General features: G+C 35.5%; 2 protein-coding genes across 8 annotated transcripts in view; one reads left to right on the forward strand and one right to left on the reverse strand.

The window, feature by feature from the left end:
- The window catches only part of LOC126865100 (mitoguardin), a 43,188-nt gene that overhangs the window by 12,614 nt on the left and 10,307 nt on the right, over positions 1-20,267 (forward strand). The gene's annotated exons all lie outside the window — the stretch shown is intronic.
- Positions 1-20,267, reverse strand: part of LOC126865103 (protein unzipped) — a 34,171-nt gene that overhangs the window by 11,053 nt on the left and 2,851 nt on the right. The window contains exon 1 of one of the 7 annotated variants that reach the window (XM_050617247.1): positions 13,756-13,922. The exons of 2 other annotated variants lie outside the window; for them this stretch is intronic. Coding sequence is in view for 1 of the 5 variants with exons in the window: in XM_050617240.1 (XP_050473197.1) it covers positions 10,072-10,077 (6 nt within the window). In the remaining 4 variants the exon portion in view is untranslated. Of the gene's footprint in view, positions 1-10,071; positions 10,096-13,644; positions 13,923-20,267 lie in introns of those variants that run through there. 4 more of the 7 variants (XM_050617246.1, XM_050617242.1, XM_050617244.1 and 1 more) reach the window with 4 other exon arrangements.

A 20,267-nucleotide genomic window follows, 5' to 3' on the forward strand; every position in this document is an offset into this window, starting at 1 on the left:
GTTAAGCAAGCGAATTCCTTAGGGGAAACTAATTTCTGGAATTATTAAAATTTCTAGATCGTTCGTTTTGAAACATTGAAATATTAGTTGAACTGGTTTTCGTAGATCGCATAGGTCATAGGTGATCGTAACAGTTTGCTGATATGGTAATTCATTTTGTAGTATTTATTTCGTCAATTCTATATTTTACATTTGTGACGAATTGGAATGGAACATTGGAAATTTTACGAAGTTACCTAATTACGGGCTTTAACATTAAGAGAATTGTTATCGTAAAAAAATGAATTATGTATTAAATATTATTTAATGGAGAAAGAAACAGCCGAGTGTTAGAAAGATTCTAGCTAAATCTTTATTCTCCGTGTAATCACCAGTTGTTGGGACAAGGATTTTTACATCTAATGTGTCAATGTTGAAGTATTTAACCGAATTGCATAATTCAATTTCTTAAATGAAATTGATGCTGGTCGGGATTCAGAATCGCATGAAACGAAAAACACAGATGCTCTTTTGTTCCCCTAGCTACGACGTCACGCTTTAGATTCAGGTTTTTGCGCAACAAAACAAAGAGCGTCCACCTCTCTTTGTGAACCCTAATCTCTTTCGTTCGCCAAAGTGGATTATGGAACGGTCTCCCTACAATTTGGAGCTATCCCAAAAATCAATGAGTTGTCTTTTATCTTGCCGACCTTTTTAAGTACTTCTATTATCGCCAAGTTCTAGTTTAGACCGGCTGGAAAAATATTTTGAATTTCCTCGGAACAATAAATTCTATGTATACTTTGTTAGTCTGGAGACTAGTAAAGTGATCAGTTGCAACTATTTATTACTATCGATTGAATTACAGACGACTCTAATAATTATCTTATCATTGCTTAATTAATTTTTCTACTAACTAATTATCTAAATTTTATGTTGTTTTCTTTTATATAAAAATCGATTTAATGTAACCAATTCTAAGAAGATTCCTTTCGTTCTTTTTAAAGCAAAGCACAATAATTAAAAGCAATCCCATAGAAGAGATCTCCAGTTTCATTACTCGATAATTAGGTTCAATTTTGGTCCTTCAAATTTCATTAATTCTTCCAAATTGATTTCAGTTGCGTCATCTTACCATTCACCTAATTGTGAGAAACGCAATAAAATTCGAACCTCCGTGGATCATGTGTGGTTCGTACTTACTCGTAGTTCAACAAAACGTTTCCGTTCTGCTGTACGATTTGCGCGGATGTATCGGTATTGTTCGAGTCGCGATCGAACGATTGAAAAAGAGCTTCGATCCAGCTGAGATACCGTGCATTGTGCGTTCTGTGCTAGACACGGTGATGGTCGGTCGAGCACGTTGAACGACTGGCAATAAAACCCCCTGTTGTATCTAAAACCGAAACGAGAATACCTCTCCACTCGAAAGGGAACGTTTTCCCTGCAAATTGAACGTATTCAATCGGCCAGTTCGCGATTCATTTGCTCTTTAACGCTTCAATTATTATTGAATAATTTGCACGTGAACTTGTTTCACACATAACACGTGCAGATTAAATTCAGACGAAATTATTTCTTTATCTCGAATACTATATATTCCGTAAGTTCCCTATTTATGAATTGTATTTTTAAATTCCAAATATAATACAACGATACTATGATTATTATAATATTACTATAATAATAATTATTATTAAATTTCAAATATAATATTACAAGATGCTCGGTCAGAAGTGGAAAATCGATACTCGAGAAACAATCAAATATTTAACAACAAACCGATGAATTTTATTTTTATATACATCGATTATTATCTCGTTATAGATTATAGATCGTTCAACTCGTCTCGAACGATAACTGTCTTCACATGATGTAAAGAAGATAGTAGTTATCAGTTTGGAAACATTCATGGTTTGTTCATTGAATCATGAAAATCGTAATAGACTTGGGAAATCCGTTTAAATCGTCGTAACTTATCACGGATAAAAAGTAGTAAGATTCTGTTCTTTTTCGCGGTTCACTTAAAGGATTAATTATTTTCTATATTAAAATTATATTTTTTTTTTTGTATTTTAACAAGTCACTAATCGAGTAAACGGTAAATGTATATTCGTTTTTAGTAAAATTCATCGTAAGTTTTTGTGCGTTGTGTCTTCTCTACAAAAACATACAATATAAAACTGGACGTCTCTTATAACTGGATTGTGGATATTTGTGTAAATTCATATTTTTCTGATTCAAGAGATGCAATCCAAAGTATCGCTCGTTAAATCTATACCATAAGGAATACTATGTCTTGGGTATTTTATATATATTTTGCATCCTGTATTTTATATCTGTATTATATACATCCTGTACATATAAGTGTAATCACAACGGAAACGACGATTTTCTCATGACCCGAGAAAGATTCGACAGAAAGCATTAATTAATTCCATCGAGTCTCTTTCTATTCAGGTAAATTTACCGATACAGGTGTGTAAACTTAGATCAGAGTGGTTGTTAGCTTGAATTCTTCGGTTTCGATACATTATGGATCAGCTGTGAGAATTTTCCGACGTTCTATTTCCAGTTGCTCGATCAACCGAGCCGTTTTATCGAACGACCAGTCCGCTCGCGATTTAATTAGCCTCGAAAACGAGGTATCTCCTGTCGAATCTCTAGCTACATCTTCATTTATATTTCGAAATGGAGGTACGTCCCACATAAATGCGATTTAATAGAAGATGAACCAGCATTGGATGCAACGAGCGATATCTCGAAGATAAAGCTTTAGTTTAGAAAGCTACAAAGTAAGGGAAATACTGGAGAAATATTGTCGTAGTCGAATAGGGTATTCCCATGAGGAATGAAAATCCCCGAAAAATATTTATGCAAATTTATGCTTTATAATAGAATATAACTAGAACGTATAGATAGGTATTTATTTCGTACTTAAATATTTTACACATTTTTGCATATTATGCGCAGTGTTACAGTGTTTGTAGAGTTTCTTACATTTAAATGTTTTATGAACGCAAGAACATTCACGATCTGTTAATGGGAATTATTACTAGAGGTATCTGTCTCTCCAAAATACCCAAAGTATCTAACCCAGTCCAAAAGATATTGGATCGCAGTACTTTAGATACCGAAAGATATTTAACAGCAAAGTAAAAGCAAGAAGAATAGTCTTAGCAGAATGTCAATCGCGTATTACAAATATCCAAACAGATTGAAACTTCGAACATTGCAAGATATACGTTCGATCAGGTATTTGAAGACGCAGGAGGTGATAAACAGAGTATGTGCAGATGGATGTTAAATAATCGAACAGCCAATCGAAGAGATTGCACATTTACGTTAAAACATCTGTTGCAATTGCTGACCTATTCTAAGAATGCACGTGAAAATTATGGATATTTAGCGATACGAAGGCACGTGACAAAATTGCACGCTATGCGTGTAAAATCTTCAAGGATGTCATTATATTCAACGAATTAGGATGCAGATTTCCCTGTTCGTTTGATGAGTAAAACAATTTTCCCAGTCGTTCGTGGTATCATATTCATAAAACTAGGAAACTGCACAAACATTTAATGATATTAGAAACAGAGTTACGAGAAAGATTTCTCAAAGGTAAATTCTTTGTGTGAAAGATGAATAGACGGAGTCAAAAAGTACGAGACACTTGATCCTGACATTTGGAGGTCCCAGGTACCGTGTTAAACGAGTTTATCATCATTCGACCGAAAATAATAGGATAAAGAGGTGGTGCGCACGTAGTAGGTGGCCTGTCAACAAGTTGTTGAACGTTACCTTGCAACCGGTTTCACCGATATGCGAAGCGTCACGTCGATAATGTCTCGGACACGAGTTTAAAGAGCTTCAGCCTTGTTGGTTTTACCGATACTTTTTTTTACCCTTCTGTTGGAAACCGATGGAAATTCCTATTCATGAGACGGATGGATTTCATCTGTCTTCGTTTCACGCACGCTACTGTTCATAAATACGACGAACGTTGCTAAGTTAAACGTATAAAATAAATAAATATATGAAAATATACAAACTACGCTTCTTTCGAGTGAAAATCTTCGATCTAATTGTTGTCCCTGATCTGTTATCCGAAGCAACATACACACGCAGTTAGAAGATATTAAAACTGCTGTAAAGACAGTAGTTAATGCGAATTAGTGTAAATAAAAAAGTAATGATCGAAGGTAGATGGAGATTATTAAATTTATGGATTTACTGATTTACTAATTCTTGAATCAGCGTTTATTTAATGGAATGCGCGATAATTGGATAGAATAAAAACGGCCAAGTCACGATCGATACACATATTGGATTATCCAGAGTATTTGTATCTAGACGCACTAATAATAATATTTATCTTGATTCCATGAAGTGTCAACGATTCATTAGAGATAAATATAGAATTCTCGAATGACGCAGTTATATTCCTTATTCCAGTTTCATTAAATCCCAGCTGCGACAAGAGGTAAAAAATTAATAGCAACGAAACGTTATTCTATCATAAGTTGGAAATGTAATAGAAATATTAACCTTTCGATTAAATTGCACCAGATGCTCAGATACTTATGGATGGTAATGTAACTTGATTGCGTGTACGCATTATTACGACTCGAGAATTTTTATGATCTCTCCGTGACCTCTCTTTTACTTCGTTTCCTTCATTTTTCCTTTTTTCGTGTCGCGTTCCTCATTCACAATGTCGAATCGCTTTTTCATACAGATCACGACTGTACTGGAATCCCAGTTACATCATTTTCCGGCTTCCGCGCGATTCACGTCGAGGGAGCGCAAATTGGCGATTTAATCACCGCGTTTCCTTTCGAAATCGTTTGGGACGTTCAACCATTCGGAATAACTACAGTTTCGAGGAAATGGACATAGGTCGGGCGAAATTGTTCTTTAGTTAGCGAAGAGCGAAGATTTTCGCGGCTTTTTAAAAAGAAGATACACAAATGAACGATGAACGATGAACGATGAAAAATCAAAATGATACGATAAATAGATTACTAAATGGAAACTGGCTTCTTTTCTTGAATTATATAAAATTTGATTTTTTACTTATTCGGTATCGTTTAAGTTTTATATATTGCAAAAGATTGACTTGAGAATTTGTAGACATAAATCATCCATAAATCGGCAATCGTTACTTTTCTTGCGAAGGATAATTGCTAAATATGAATTTTCGTGATCAGTTGAAGTAACGAAGAAATTATTTGACTCGACTAACGTTGCCTCGAAATAACCATCATTCGTTATTTTTCTTATGAAGGAATAATCACTGGTGATCCTTAAACATAATTCTCTTCGATAAACTGAAGGAATGGAGGAATTATTTAATTTCCACAATATTGTCTTAAATTGTTATATGAAACAAGATTTTCTGCATTATACGATCAATATTTATTAAATAAACGCTGATTCACGAATTACTAGATTAGCAAATCTATAAATTGATTATTTTACACAACTCAACAACTTTCGATTGGACGACGATCAAAGTTCCGCTAAAAGCTGATATTCCGCTGTTAACCGACAAAATTACTCAACGTAATTTACTCCGTTCTCTCGAAAATCAAAAGAAAAAAACACTTCGTTTCATCCGTTACTCTTTTGATCATCAAAAACGCTCGGTAGCCCTTCAGCCTTTAAAGATTCAATTTCCCCGAGAGTGACCATGAAAACTGACAACGAGTGTCAGCAAAAAGCAAAAGCAAAAAATAAAAAAGGAAAAAAGAGAAAAATTAGTTCTCTCTGGCTGCGGCTTTCATCGAGATAGATTGGTTGCGGTGACGCGATTCGATACCAATCGATGGCACATCAAAGGGAAAAGCCGCGCAGCAAACAAACGTAATAAAACAGAAAGAACAGAGAAAGAGGGAAAATCTATGCACCCTAGTCACGGATGATGATAGCCTCGTCAAGGTGGACGATTGACAAGATTTACAGGCTAAAGGGAAGGAAAGACAGAGACTATGTATGCCGCATGCATTATTAACCGCCGGCTTCGTCCTTCGTGCAATTCGGTCAGACTGGATTCGTATATTTCATTTGACACGACGCCGACCTACTGACCTTAACTGTGCGGAACTTTTATATGAACGAGGAGACTACGCTGACACAGAGTTTATTTAATTGAGATCGTTCCACGTACCAGAGAAGGTATACAAACGCCTGGAGACGAGAAACGGAGACGACACAGCGGGAGGATTGCGATTATCTCTGCGGACTTGCACGAAATTCAAGGTATTCGTGACGATACGATGGCGAGTATATGTCGTTAGGTACGTCATATATTATGCTTGGCTGGCTACGATATTTATGTAACGGTCGTTTCGGGGATTTTTCCACTGAAATTTTATCACTGTTCCAAGTATAAAATGAATTATAAAATTTAGAAAATTTGGAAACATTCAAAAGGTTCGATCAAATTTAATAATACCATTAGTGCAGATATACGGATAGATGTATTCTTTAACGTTTGCTATTTTCGACGTTTCCGCAAAGAAATGTGTTTTGTATATTTTTATTAACTTTGTATTAAATTTATACGTAGATATCTGTGGTAGCTATTACGTACGATATTGAAAAGTTGATACAATTTGTAAGCCAAGTGCTATTCCAAGGTCCACCAGACTGAATCCAAACTATCTGTTTATCTATTAGATTTATGTAATGTCAAGTGTAGTTAAACGAGTAAGGACGTTTACTTTAAGGTCTAAAGGATATTTAAAGAATGTCGAGGCGCGTGCGGAGTATAATAACGTCTCTTGCAAACGCAGCGTAACTATAGTAATAGTCGTATTCGTTACGTTTATACAACGTTAAGTAGCTCTTGTTCGAAATGATTCTATTTTTAAAGAATCAATTCTCGATTGCTGATCGGTAGAAACGATATTATGACAAATTCTCTCGTTATGTAATCAGCTACAGGATACGTTAGAACGTCTGGAGTAGTTTCTCTTATTGTAACAGAAATTATACGAAGAAGTAACTTCAGAGTATCTCGTTACGTGAAAAAGTAATTTGAGAATATGTGGTACTGTCGTTTTATAGAAATAATTTTTCTTCGTTATTTAGAAAAATTTCCCTCAATTCCAATTAAATTCTTTCTTTCAACATTTCTCTTCGTTATAATGTACACTGTTAGCCAAATTAATTTTCTAATCTCCATAAATGAAATTCTTCTGCGAGCTTTTCATCGCTCTTACACACTTTCTAATTACTCCATCATAGATCTGTTATTACGTTTGCATTATTACGCGTGTTGTAACATAAATATTATATCATACTGAAATGTTTATATATTATGAGTAAAATTCGTTAGAGTTTTTTAATAAATATAACCAATGACTGAAGTTTATCGCTGGTAATGTAGGAACAAATACAAATATTTTAGTCGAACTATTATTCGAGAGGAGCACAACTTCATCTACTGCACAGTTTTTCGTCCACTAGACGCAACTTTCTAAAGGTGTAACAAGCCGAAGAGATATAATCTCCTCTTGGAACTATAGCTAAAGAGGTCTTTGACCTTTCCAGCGCCAAGCATTATTCCTGTCTTGACCAAACAACTCAAAACATCTTCTCAATTATCCTAATCATGCCTCGCAAGAAATACCATTCGACAGATTTCTTACTACGAATTGAAAGAGCAAAGATGTTAAACACAGCTATTGAGAATTGATTCGAGAATTATACTTCTGTTTACTCACTGTATCTTTCCTTATAGAGAGTCACGAGTTATTTTGATAAAAAAAAGCTACAAAACTTTCCATTCGAAACAACTCGTTGATCGTTTCTCACAAAAGTTGAGACCCTAAAGCAATTATCAGTAACCCTTTTCTTAACATCTTCGAAACGAACGTTATGCATCCTTTCGAATCTTATCGTAAATGGGATAACATTTCTTGTCAATAAAATCTCATTCGATCATCCGATCCTAAATACTACTCCAATTTAAGAAACCTTTCTCTCGATGGTACGGATCTGAAATGAGAAAAAATTCAACGGGAAAATCACGCGATACATATACCATGATGCATCCACGGTGAAACGTTACCGATGAAATTAGATAATTGACTTTCACGCTGAATTAGCCACGGAATGCCTTCGATCATCCAAGAGGCTAGTAATTTTAGAGAAAGTCCCGCCATTCTATCACCGTGGATCGCTCGTTGATTTCGTGTTATATCGAAAGCAGTTCTCGAGGATATAGTTTCGTGGGAATGTTACCATTTTTTGGAATTCGTTTTTAAACCTTGATCGTCTAGCGTGCAATCATTCTATAAAACAGAGATGATCTAAAGTATGATAAAAATAGGCCTCAGAATTGTGTTTGTGAGTTATGTATCTCAAAATCAAATTATTCCAAAAAAAGATGATTATACTAATTATGAATGAATGAATACTAGATTCTAATACGATTCATATTTTGCGAATACAGTTATGTATAGAAATAGTATCTAAGTAGAGAGATGTTATCTACTAAATATTATAAGATGTGCTTCCTTACGTATCTTATATTATACGTATTTTGGTGTTTTCCATTGCATGAAATATTCGATACAAATCCGCCGTTTAGTAATCGATAATTAATGTTCAATGTATACTTCATACATATGCGTATAGAAGGAAAGCTAATATTATTTTAGAAAATATCAAGAAAAGCAAACGTGTATTAATGAAACTTAATTTGTCTATGCTGATACTGCTTAAAGGGTTATTAACAAACAAAATCTAAAAGCTAGAGGTTTTTTAAACGGTTATGCGATATGCATTGCATAATATTTGTATTCTATTTCAGGCCTGAATCTAAAACAATAATTTGAAACTCGTACAATTTTTTACAAGAAGATATCTAACTTTCATCTCAAGATAAATCTACAACTTACAAATTTCCAATTTTCCAATTAAATCTATTGAAATATAATATCGATAAATAAATCGTGTCAGAGATCTCAGAGAACACCTGCACGATTTCTAGGTAAATTCTCTGACACGTGGGAATATTTTAATCGTTCTCAAACAAAATATTTACATTCTTATCGAACTGAACAAATATCGGAACGAAGCTGTATCCTGAAGAATACTCGGAACATCTTCTGTTGATCGTATCGTATTTTGTATCGTTGCAGAGGGACGATAATCTATTTATCACTGCATATATGTAAATTCTCGATGACTGGTCCCTTTCATGCGCAATCGATCAACACACCTTTCACGATATACCAAAGGTTTCAAGTGTCCATCCTTAAACAGCCTTTAAAATTCGACCTTCGATGCTGTAATGATACTATTCTCTTGAAACACCTAATCGATTCTAGCCCGAGAATGTGGTTTTAGAAAATGAGAGAAGATACAAAATATTCGTAAAATTTTTAGCCTTTGAAAATCTTCAGATCAGAAGATTATAGACGAGAAAAATATTAGTATTAATAAATACTACTTATATTAGTAAGTGTTCTAATATTTGTACCGATGAAATGTTCGATAAAGATGATAGACGACAATCTCTATAATACAGGAAACAGTTTTATGATTCATCCGCTGAATCGTAAGATAGCGTGGTTAATTAATGGTTGCAAATAAAGAACGGATGAAAGAAATATCCTCATATTTGCTCCTCGATCTTCTACTTTACGACGCGTATAATTGGAATAAGAATTAAGGTTTTTCTGCAAAAAAATGTCTAAGGCTTATTCGCAAATGAAATAAAATTGATCTAATTCTATGATTAGAATTTGGTGATACATTCTATGCTACAGTTTTAGGTACGCAGCTACACTCGATATAGAAACCAGGGGGTTAGTGAACCTTCGTTTTCCAAAGCAACTGTCTCGATACTCGAACACAAACATTTCTAATTTTCACGACTCGCAAAATCTTTCGTCTATTGCAAGTATCGCAGAAATAAAAATCTAGAAAACAAGTCATACATTTTATAAGCTAATGCTACGCTGATCTATGTCATTCGTACTCTGATTAACAATTGAGAAACGCGTCGTCTAGAATTATTCGCGGTTTAAAACAACGACTATGAAATGAACGCTAGTTTTAAAAAAATCGTATTCTTACATTCATCTTCTAATCGTCTCGATCGCGATCATTTTGATTCGTGCAACATCTTGAGGCAAGTTGGCGTGTCGCGAATCGCTGCAATTTCCCAAGTCGGCCTCAAGTTCGAGCAAAATGATAATCAGACTGATCTTCATGAGATTAGCCGGTCTGTTCCGTACACCGAACGAACTTAGCCTCGATTTCGCGCCACGTTACAGTTCACAAACGGTCCGGTTCATGAAACGCGTGACCAGCTCTCGAATTTATATAATCCGCCAGTGTTGATTAAATAATTTCTTCGCGTGAGAAAATCGTTCTGTCGTGTCTGATAGAAAAATTGCTGAAATTTTCCAACGTCGACCGCGTTAACGGGCTACTTATTGCAATTGCACCGCTGTTGCGTTGTTTGATAACGCACTTCCTGCATCGTATAACCACACGTTACAAGTATATATGTATATGTATGTTACGGTTAATGCATTAATTCAGCAAATATATATATTTAGCCAGTTAATAGGATTATTAACTGAACGTATAACGACACTTTTTAAGGCCATTTTTATCGACTATTCTTAAAAGACATACGTTTCACGCTGGCAGGTTGTTTTCATTTCCAATCATGTCAAATTAGTAATTTCCTATTCGATCATAGTGACATTAACAATCAGAAAATCGATAAAATTGTACTCGTCATATTTCTTTCTCGTGATCTTCATTTCATTGTAAATTCCGAATTTACTTTTCGTACAATAAGATGTTCACCGTGCACGTTTATTTCATTCATTGATTCGATAAATCAATGTATATCTTACGAGCAGCGAAACGTAAAATTTTACTATTGGAAACTGAAGAGCTTCGTCGGCTCCTTTGTGCCGTCTCTCCATTCAATTTAAAATATCGAACCATTGGTTCGTAGAAACCTGTATGATATGACATCATGTAGGAGGTAAAAAACACGAGGACGTGGAATAATTGAAAATACCTTGAATAATGAAAAAAGATATCAGACAGGACATTTTACTTGGAAAGAACGCTACTAATATTCATTATACGATATTTATCAATTATCACGATATTAATAGCATTATTATTGTTGCAACTTGTTTGTTCAATGAATACCAGATATTTCTAAGTCGAATCAGGAACGTTACGTAAATACGTGCGTTGTCCAGTAAGCGTATAACTCTCCAAATTTTCTATTTTTATCGTGACACACATATACCTGCATGCATTGTGCCTGCTGTACACTATCGAAAACGGAAAGAGTAAACAGGGGTCGCAGTTGGTATGCCAGGGTGGTAGATAGGGCATGCCCTTGCCTTGGAATACCAAATGAGGAAGGTATCGACCTTCCACGGTCGTGCTATCAGCGTTACCATGATAACACCCCCGTGTGACAATCCACGCCAGAGTCAAGAACACTTCTTTACGGTTTTGCTTCTTAACCACGTGCACACACGCGTAGTATTCTACGTGTCTCTCCTTCTCGGTTATTCTTTTATTTGTGTCAGAAAGCGAGGAAAAAGGTAGAAAGAAAGAAAGCGAGAGAGAGAGAGAGAGAGAGAGAAAAATACCGCGACAAGTCCTTCAGACTATGGTAATGACGAAGAAGAAGTAAATTCTGCCCGGGCACAAAGCAAACGTCACGGGGAGACACCTCAGGTACACCCTGCCTCGTCGCCAGTCAAACACAATGGAACAAAGAACTGTACTGCACTGCTTTGCTGGTTCGTCACTTTTGTTTCCCTCAGAGCTGGTCTATATTGTGTACTGAGCGAATCCTGTATCAGGGAGGATACTGACGAAGTTAGTCGTGTCAACGTCCTTGACTTTGTATCAACAATTTAATAGGTTTTGTGTCGTTTCCAGATGGAATTTTTAGTTCGAAGCTTTAATTCGATAAGTATTTTATTCGATAAATTAAATTTATTGGAGAAGACAAAGTAATTTATCATTTTTGGATATGGGTAATTTATCTACCTTGGAATTCTCTTATTTCTGTCAATCGTATCGTTATATTTGTATTGAAAATTCGTATCTTCAACGAAAGTGACTTATCGTTCCATTGTGGAATAAATAAATGGAATTCTGCTACGCTTTAATTTTCTATTATCATGTTACTCGGTAAAATCTATTCCTTCGATAATCACGCGTACATAACGTTATATAGTGACAAGGTAATGATAATACAATGATGATATACGTAAATTGTATAATTAACATGTCCAACGAATCCAACGAATATTTGATAATAGATGAATATATAATATAATATAATAACTAAATCCAGTAATAATATGGAATAAAAATGAACGAAACAACATTAGAAAAGTTAACAGTCACAAAGAGTAATACTATCATGAGATATGGATATTATTAAAAAAAAAACTCAATAAAAAATCAACTACGCAGTCGCTCAAGACGTCAAGAACGAATTCAAGAAAATTGACCCCGATGAGAACTTCCTGCTACCGAGCAATCGATAATACGCTCCAGGGGTACGTGATTCATTGCGTGCCACGAATGGGTCAGGCTCCATCGTTTGAAATTCGTCAGAGCTTCCGAATTATTCGATCACTCGATTTCATCCGTCTTAAACGTTCGTCGCTCTGCTATGAGACGCAAGAACACAAAGTTTGCCGCCAGCGCAAAACAATTAATCAATAATATACAATTTAAATGAACATAACAGTCGTACTTGAACGAGCATAAAGCACACGCATTATATAAGTATACCACCGGTGATACCGGTTTTTTTTACTCAATGTTTTGGTCACACGAACGCGAACGTGGCTTCTGAATCAATTTTTTTTTTTCTTTCTTTTTTCTTTTCACTGTTGCAATTGCGTAATGACGCGAGAATATTTTATCATTGCTGACAATTGGACACTCGACATCGCGGAACAAGATGTAAAATGCTGGCGACTTAAGGTCATTCTGGTATACTTATTTACTATACCGATTCCATGAATCGTAGAGTTCCCTTGACCCAAAAAAAGCCTCTCGAACAATCACCAATTTCTATTAGTGAAATTTCTCTCGCTATTACGTACCGATATTCATCTGTCCTTCCAGTAAAATTACCAAATTCATGAAAGAAAAAACGATATTTACCGTTCAGAACCGACTGCGTTGCATTTCATTATTATTATTATCAGCAAAAACCTTCAATTTCTATATAGTTATATATTTTTATACAGGGTGTCTAATATGCCACGTAATATAGTACTTCCGACTAGGGAATGGTCCGATGTTCACAATTAAGACGAAAATGTAGAATAAAATTCTTGGTCGAAAAGGCTTAGTTCTCAAGAAAATCGAATTTCAACATTTGTCTAGTATAACGCGAGTTTGACTGATTGATTGGATATGAGCGAAGAATCGGCATGTAGTTGTTCTACGTGCAAGAGTAAGTTAAAAATATAGAATAGAATTTGTCCATTTAGGTCCTCGTTTTCGAGAAGACGTAATTTGAACAGATGTAGCGGGAAACTGGTATTTGTAAAACTCGCGTCTGATCAATTTTCAAGTTTGATTTTCTCAGGAACGAAGCGTCGTACGAAGAAGCTCTATTCTATATTTCCAACTTACCTTTTCACGTAGGATCACTCCCTTGCCATTTTTACCACGATTATTGAGACACCCTGTGTTTATGAAACGAACGTACAAACAGTCGTTTATTCGCGATTTTATAGTTATTACCGTAATACGGTAAATTGGCTGGTACTAAGTGATAAAAGCGACAAAACACGTGAATTTGTATTTCTTTTAAATGCATCACGAGGTAACAGACTGCGATATAACGAAACCGATCACCTAAAAGGAACTGATACGAATGGCGAGATATGAATATCCTAGTCGACAAGGCGACTGCCGGCTGCAGTATCTATTTATCACTGTCAAGGGCACCTATGCAACCGGATCGTCTCTCCGCAGTCATTGTTAAACTCATTTCCGTCCCTCGATTGCCCGTGAGTGCATTGAAAATTGAACCACCAGTTTACGGCTAGCAAGACCCCCTCTCTTCTCATCGTGGACATTGATGTCACTCGGAAGAGGACTATGTTTGGAAGTAGTCATACGTAAAATCATATTTTTAACCCGTTAAGGCTCAGCATTTCGTCAGTATGATATTTCATTTGCGGTTCTTTTCTTTTTTTCGATTAACTTGCATTATTGAATTATGTTCTTTTAATTCTGTAATAATTACCAAAAGGGATTCCAGGCATTTAATTGATATCTTTCCCTTTCTTCCTTCTTTTTTCTTAGTCCCTTTATTGCACTTGAAACTATAGTTCTACAGAGCCGATCAATAAATTCAACGTATTATATGCTTAACGCTCAACAATGTTTCCGTATTTTATCGTTCGTTGTTTCTATTGTCTCAGTCAGCGTAATCCTTCTCAGTCTTCTGATATTCTGCGTTTGCCTCAAGCTTTAATTTTACGAAGAACTTGTAACGCTATGACAAGCTACTTTTCTTTTTTAAATCGTGGAAATTTCTTTTGTGAATTATTACTGATTTATGTGTCAGGCTTTTGTCTAATGCTTCCTCTTATAGTTTTACCTGTGTCAGCAATTCGTCCTTTATTTGAAAAGAAGAGATTAATTTCAGATATTCTTTTTATGTATCTAATAGTCCCATATTTACAGAATATTTCAATTATACTATGATTAAATATAAATTATACTTATAGAATGTCTAAATGAGAGATTTTCGTTCTTTCTTCTTTTTCATCCATTTAATTCGTTTTACCTTTACGTGTTTGGAATCGGCATATTCCTTCTGTCAGAAGTTGTTAAATATCTTTCCATTATGGTGTTCTGAATCGGTGGATGCAATTGAATTCAATGAGTCCCATTAGCTTTTATCTCGTGTCTGATGCAAATCCGTCTGAATAATCGAATATGAACGAAGCTTTGTATTTAATTCCAGGATGGTTTATTCAAGCCGTTTTAGAGGCAATCCTCGGTCCTTCAGATCCAATTCAACGAATCCTCCACTTCAATTTCGATCCGAGAGATTGGAATCGCGCTCCTTGAACTCGTCTAACCGATGACGCCGGTTTTTAACGCTCGATTTCCACGATCTTGTTTTACAATGTTTCGCTGTCTTCTTGAACTCGCGTGATGCGCCTGATGTTTTCCGTTTCAAGGCAATGTTCTTTCTAGCTAAATGCAATTAACGGACTAGTTTTCATGCCATGCATCTCATGGTACGATCTATATATACAAAATACATATAAAATAATCTACTTTGCTTCTTTTCTTCTTCCTCATCTTCTTCTTCAAATAAAATATGTATATACGTAATTTTAAAATTAATAAGCATATTTCAGCGTCAGTGTAGATTTCTATATATTTAGCAGACTGATTTCTTCGTAGAAAGAACATATTTCTTTACACTCCATAGGTTAACTGGGTCGTTTAAGTTCAATCTTTTTTTACCGTTTCCAGCCTTTTCAAAATTCTAGGACACTTGTCAACGTCTTTATTGTGTTATACAACCGTTCGTTCAGTCAAATGTCTAAAACTTTTTATAATGAAATGTACATTCTGTAAGCGTTCTTATAAAAGGAAAAAATTCAAGGGTGAAACTTCGTACGAATAATCATCGATTCAGTTTATCTATATGGCAAAATATTAATAACATTGAATTGTATAATATTATATAATAATATATTGTGGAATTAAAAAATCATATAATATTCTGGAGAGAATATGAAATTACGTGGTCTTTCGAAGGTACCAAGAGCCTATCTGGATCACTGTTAAGGCTAAACTACCAAGAAGCCACATCGTGGCAATTAAGTCTGCTGTTTACACCCTACGAAACGTATACGCGAAGCTATACGAAAAAAAGAAACCATAACGCGATAATAATTAGAACCTACTGGAATGATTAGCACCATAATCTCCGAAATATTTATACCTACGTACGTATGTATGTATATTATTTTAATTGTTCGAATTAAGAGGAAAAAGAGGAATCACAAGGTGACTGAATTTTTGAAATTACTCCGATGAATTGCTAAGACGGAAGTGGAGATCATCACAGAGAAAACGAGAAATATCTAATTCCAAAATGCGAATGCAAACACAAAGGGAGAGAAATTCTTCTAAAAATGACTTTCACCACTCAAATAATAGCAAATCTAGCTACGTCTACTAATATAGTTTCAGTGTCAAAAGACAAGCTGTACTCCTTTCTCCGCCATACAGTTTGCAGAGAACACATCTCAGACTTGCACGCGAAATCATCTCGCGATTCTCGACCGATGATTCATCGCGAGGTATATAACGTTAAGAAGTAAGTAGGGCCGTTTAAAAACAAAACCGCTAGACGATTCGTCGCGGTACGGTCTGTTGTAAGTTTCCATTCGTTCAACGACTGTGTTTCTCGTGGCTTGAAGGAGATTTTTTAAAAATCGATCGAAGGATAATGTTGGCGGTGGAATTGTCAGGTAGATTGAACGTGGCTAGACGGCAGCTCTATGAATAATTACAACGTCACTGCCGCATTGTACGTATTTACACGCCGACCTTACGCCACTTTCCACCGTACCAACGTTTCCAGGTACTCGAATTCCGACTCGTTCCACACTTCAAGCTGATTCCACCGAGTACGAAGCACTCCGCACGCCCACGAGAGATGTTCTCTAATACCTTGATGACGTTCAATGGATTCAAGCGGGTTCAACTATGTGCCTCGACCGATCAGAGAACTCGCGTTATTCCAATGAAACTCACAGAAGAAAGAGCAGACAATTTTATAATGGAATTATTGCGAGATGAAGAGATTTTTTAAACACTTAGCTATTTGCGATTTTCAGGTTTTTCGGCTGGGAATGCTGAAGGTTTTATTGGTAGAAAATTCTTAAATATTACGTAGAATTTTCAAAGGATTCAAATTAAATTTCACAGTCAATGTATCTTGGAATTGGGGATCGTATGATCAGAGCATCGATGGAGGCTGAATTCTTTCGAAAATTCAGTAATTTCCAATTTATTAATTTTTCAAAAAGAAGGTGCCGGGGGAGTTTGTTTCCGAAACGTTATCTTACGAAATATTAGAAGAAAATGTAAAATCTTCGAGAAATTCAAATCAAATCTCGTAAGCAGAAGATAGAAATTATAGGAGACAGAATTCCTCAAAAGAATTCAATAATTTCTGATTCATTAAGGAGGGTTCTCTTTCTTGACAATCTTCGTACAAACTCCAACAAATACAAAATACATTTCCAAAAAAAAAGAGAGAGAAAGAAAGTATTCTCTGGACAAAATGTCTTCTCAAAACAAAATTCTTTCTGTGCTATAAATATTTATATATACTATATATAAATACTATAAATAAAATCACTTGCTCTAAGAGGGAGATATAAAGCCTTCCAGACTGATAAATTCAACCACCTCAAACCACAATGAATCTGTATACCATCCTGCTGATATTCTATGTATACCTCGCTTTAGTATACTAAACTTTGTCTGGAAGAAAGAAGCGAAGGAACTCCAACGGGATTTCCGGTGCGACTTTCGTGTTTGCCACGAAGAAGAGCGGAGTGTTAGGCGTTGGACCTCGAGTTTATCGAGATACGGAGGATCTTTCCAGCTGACGTGGCTCGTACAGTGTGACCTTCATCGCTCTACTTTACGAAGGCAAAAGTCTAAGTGGGGGGTACGTACACCTTTTACCCTCTTCCTATTCCACAATCTCTCCAACGCTTATCTATCTACGTGTACGCAAGGATAAGTTAACAATATTAATACTGCTTTCACGTAAAGTGATACTGGATATTTTTATCCATGAACAACGTCGATTAACCCCTCCGCGCCCACATCTTTTACCCATGCTGTCATACCGTTCGTCTAATTCACATCTTAACCCATTAAGGACCAAGTAAAATCTAGGTTGAGGAAATAACGATGAAGAAGGTATTAAGTACAAGTATTTGGCATTCTGTTTCACAGGTTACCACAAAATTACCGGCAAACATTTCCTCGACATCGTCTCCTGTCGACAATTATCATTGTATTTGTAGACACGTATTATCGTTGATTATATACCCTTAGCTAGATTCGCTCCTGTTTCTTACTGAAATCTATGCTACTGATATTTCTTGTAACTTCGACAGAACTCGCTTCTTACGACTTTTTGACGGAAAACGTGACTCACAAACGTTAGTGAACATACATGCACGTGTATTTAGAGAATTATGTGCGTACGTGTATTATGAAGTAAAAGCGTGGGCGAGAAAGGGACAGAGTCTGAATCCCTCAGCGCGAAAGGATTTAAGCTAATCTAAATCAAATTTTATTTTAGATAGAAATGAACGTGGGTGAAGTTAGATTTTCTACGGGGCAGAGCCCCTTCTCCGCCCACGCGTTTGATTTGCTATGCATACGCCCCATTAAAACCACAACACAATTCATGATAATGATTTCGACAACGTATTAAAAAGTTATGGAAATCGGAGGCGACGTATAATTTATGTTACTGTTAAAGTAACAATATTTCGTAGTAACTTTTATCATTTTCCTTTTCTGCTTTATTCTTTTATGCGCGAAAATGAATGTTCGGATACAGACGCGTATTCGATGATAGCATATGGCGGTGAAGGTAATAATTGCTGGCGAGAGATGATATCAGTGAAATGATGGTCGATGGTTTCAGCGTCTTGATAAATAAACATCGGCGATGAACTCGGTGTCAGTGAAATCGTGTCAATGAAAACATTGTCGATGAAACGATCGACTGTGATTTATGGACAACCCCTACTTGACAATGTTAAAAAATAGAATGTAACCTAATTGAAAACAACGCCTATGAAATTTTCTGTTGAAAGATGAATAATCAGAAAGATTAAATATCCTTTTTTTTAACCAATCAAGGACCAACGTTCCGTTAAGACATTTATTTTACAATTTCATTTTAGTTAATTCACATTAGTGAATTCATATTATGATAAAGAATTCTAATTTGCTCGATATTTATTCGTTATTGTTCCTTTTTCCATTTGGATTTTATAATTTTGTAAAGTTTAAAAAACTTGAATGATTTCATAGAGCTGTGATAAACTATTTCCTCTTCAAATTATGGTACTATGGCCTTCTGCTTGCATTTATGCAATTTTTACGCATTATTTCATTGTTTAATCCCCTTAATGAATTAATTGCGAAACAGTTATATGAATATTTGATTTTGTGAAATATTATCGAACGATAGCCTTCCTCCAGAACTTAAGTGAGAAGAATGTGAAAAGAAAGAAGAGTAAACTTTCTCTATTTGTCATACTGCGGCGCTAACTCAAGAAGACAACGACTAATGGGGGGTAGAGCATCCACGATGATGCGAACCAGATTATGAAAATCAGAGCGAACCACGTAGGTTAAAAGCTCGTTGCGGCAAGCGATAATGATGTCACTTTTATTAGCCTCATCAGGGTCAAAGCATCCTCGACAGGGGATCCACTATTACCTAATAACCGACACGATCATATCATGTATCTTGTTAGTGATCTGTAGTGAAATTTTTGTCGTATCGACAGATCATCACGCGTGTCACGCGAACGTCTTGCATGATCGATTTTTAATAGTCTGGTTTATTAATAATTCTGTCTCCTCCCTTTCAAAGCCCCCTTCGATCCTATTTTCTAAATTTTGTTCCATCTCGGATCTCTTCGAAACACGAAATACAGTGAAATTTTAAAAAGTGACGTAATTGCGTACACGGGTTCCTCGCATGATCAACTTCCGAAGGTTTCACCCGGTTTATTAATAATTTCCACTTTTACTTTCTTCTTCGCTTCAGCCTTTTAATCTAACAAATAACAATATGTGGAATCAAAAATTTCATAAGGTTCTTTTGAACTGGATAAGATTGTTCGACTGGTCGATTTATTTTCTTAATTTAACTTTTTGCTTATTACTTTTTTAATTATTTCAAGTCGGACGTAAAAAAGTGGAATATTTTTTAATCGATTGATTGAGTGATTGATTTCACTTCTGTTCAGTCACAGTTGCTCAATTCTTCAAGATTCCGTTCGGCTTCTGAATAATTTCGTCCTCTGTTCATCTCCCTTTTTTCTAACTACTTTGTTTTTATAGTCGTTATTATGAAACGATCGTTAAGAATTTGTTTACACGTAGACATGAAATCAGATCTAAGAAATTGTCAGTATAGGAGGTACTATCAGGTCGTTGCCTATAGGTGGTGC

This window comes from Bombus huntii, chromosome 4, assembly GCF_024542735.1.
Source record: "Bombus huntii isolate Logan2020A chromosome 4, iyBomHunt1.1, whole genome shotgun sequence".
Lineage (NCBI taxonomy): Eukaryota > Metazoa > Arthropoda > Insecta > Hymenoptera > Apidae > Bombus > Bombus huntii.